The following is a 1,769-nucleotide window of genomic DNA, read 5'->3' on the forward strand; positions in this document are numbered from 1 at the left end:
GAAGGGAAGGGAAGGGAAGGGAAGGGAAGGGAAGGGAAGGGAAGGGAAGGGAAGGGAAGGGGGTGATCATCCAGGGGGGCAGTGTGGAGGGCAGCTTGCAGCGGGCCACTTAGGCCGGCGGGCTATGCTGGTCACGAGGCTGGCAGGCGCGCGTGGGTAACTCTCCACAGCGGGTCCACAGGTCTTCATTACCTCCTTACCTCCTTACTTCTCAGTACCCCTTCTTTAACGTCGGTCATCGATCCTTCGATCCTTGTATGTAGTTTCCCTACGCCTCCTGTGTACCATCGTTACCTTGCTTCCTTTCCTGGGCCCTATCGTTCTGCGGCGCCGCAGGAGCGGCCCCTGCTGGTGCCCCCGCAGCTGAGGCCGCTGGGGGCAGGAGGAGGCGGAGGAGGTGGCGGGCGGCCGCTAGCGCCGGCGCATGGTTTCGGTGCCGATGGCGACGCAGCTGAGGTGGAGCTGCAGTATTTTGTGATGCGGGAGCGACCCGTGGGTCACGAACGGCTTGTGTTTGGGCAGGGTGAGATGCTGAGATATGTAGAGGAATGGTGGTGCTGGTGGCGGGGGGCCCCCCGCTCTCAGCTGTGATGTGATCGTGGTGGCTTCCGGCGTATTGTGGCGCCTCATTCTATGTACCTGTGTACTTAGCTAACAGCTTCCCTCCTCCCGGCCGTCCCCCCAACATACATACATACACGCGTTCTATGCTCCTCGTGTGCAATCCCTCGACCCACCGAGAAGGTGGCTCGGACCGTGCCGTACACCTGGCGGCGATGAGCGAGTCCTTGGACTTCGTAGCGGAGGCGGTTATTCGTCTTACAGCCAAACTGGCGGAGGGAGGCGGTGGCGGTGGTGGTGGCGGTGGCACAAACAGTAGCAGTAGCAGTAGTAGTGGGCCTCAAGGTCGAGGTCGGGGCGGCGGCAGCAGCCGTACATCGCAGCCACCGCATGCTTACTCGGGTGCCGCCAACGTCCCGGACCTGCTGCTGCCCGTGGTACAGAGGTAACTTAAGGACGGGCAGGGCCGGGTGGCTTGGGGGAAAATGAGGCTGGTCCGCAGCATAGAGTGTCTTAAAGTAGAGGACGGAACCCGCGACAGCCGGCCTAGGAGGGGACCCCGGCCAACATCGCCTTTTGTGCTGTAACCCCCACCCCCCCCGGTAGCGTTTTAGACCCCTGTGCGTCGTGAACCTGGGACTGTATGTGTGAAGATAAAATCCGGGCCAGTTGTTTGTTTGCCATCGCGTTGTGATGTGATGTGTCTACGTATACGATGTATGTGTGCATGTATGTGCACGCATGCATGTATGTACGTATGTACCTATGCATGTACCTATGCATGTACCTATGCATGTACCTATGCATGTATAAATTGCATCTCCGGTTTCTTTGTAGCTACAAGGCGCTGGCGGGTCACTGCGTTCGGTTGCTGCGGCTGGAGGCGCTGCTGCTGGTGGGCTCCCATCTGGCCCCCGTGGCGGCCGCCAGCCACCTGTGCGAGGAGGGCGACTCTGTGGAGGTGCGGCGGCAGGGAGGGAGGGAGGGAGGGAGAGCGCGGAGGTACGGGAGGGAAGAGAAGGAGGAAGATCAAGAGGAGGAGGAGAAGGGCCATGAGCACGGGTAGGGGGGAAGAGATTACTTCTTTGCCATCACCTTTGGCATCATATTGTGCCTTTCGGCCCTTTTCCCGCAGCTTCACCCCAGTCTGGGTGCACTCACTCGGACTGCCTTGCGCTGCTCCGAAGACCTGGGGCCCTTCCTGCAGC

The 1,769-nt window shown here is 60.7% G+C and overlaps 1 protein-coding gene across 1 annotated transcript in view; it reads left to right on the plus strand.

Moving 5' to 3' along the window:
- Positions 1–1,769, plus strand: part of VOLCADRAFT_94555 (uncharacterized protein) — a gene marked incomplete at both ends in the record, with an annotated part of 10,905 nt that overhangs the window by 2,289 nt on the left and 6,847 nt on the right. Inside the window, 3 exons of the mRNA XM_002953708.1 lie at positions 337–523; positions 745–1,006; positions 1,399–1,522. Coding sequence (XP_002953754.1) covers positions 337–523; positions 745–1,006; positions 1,399–1,522 — 573 coding nt within the window. The remainder of the gene's footprint in view (positions 1–336; positions 524–744; positions 1,007–1,398; positions 1,523–1,769) is intronic.

The sequence above is a fragment of the Volvox carteri genome (assembly GCF_000143455.1).
Source record: "Volvox carteri f. nagariensis unplaced genomic scaffold VOLCAscaffold_38, whole genome shotgun sequence".
NCBI classification, from domain to species: domain Eukaryota; kingdom Viridiplantae; phylum Chlorophyta; class Chlorophyceae; order Chlamydomonadales; family Volvocaceae; genus Volvox; species Volvox carteri.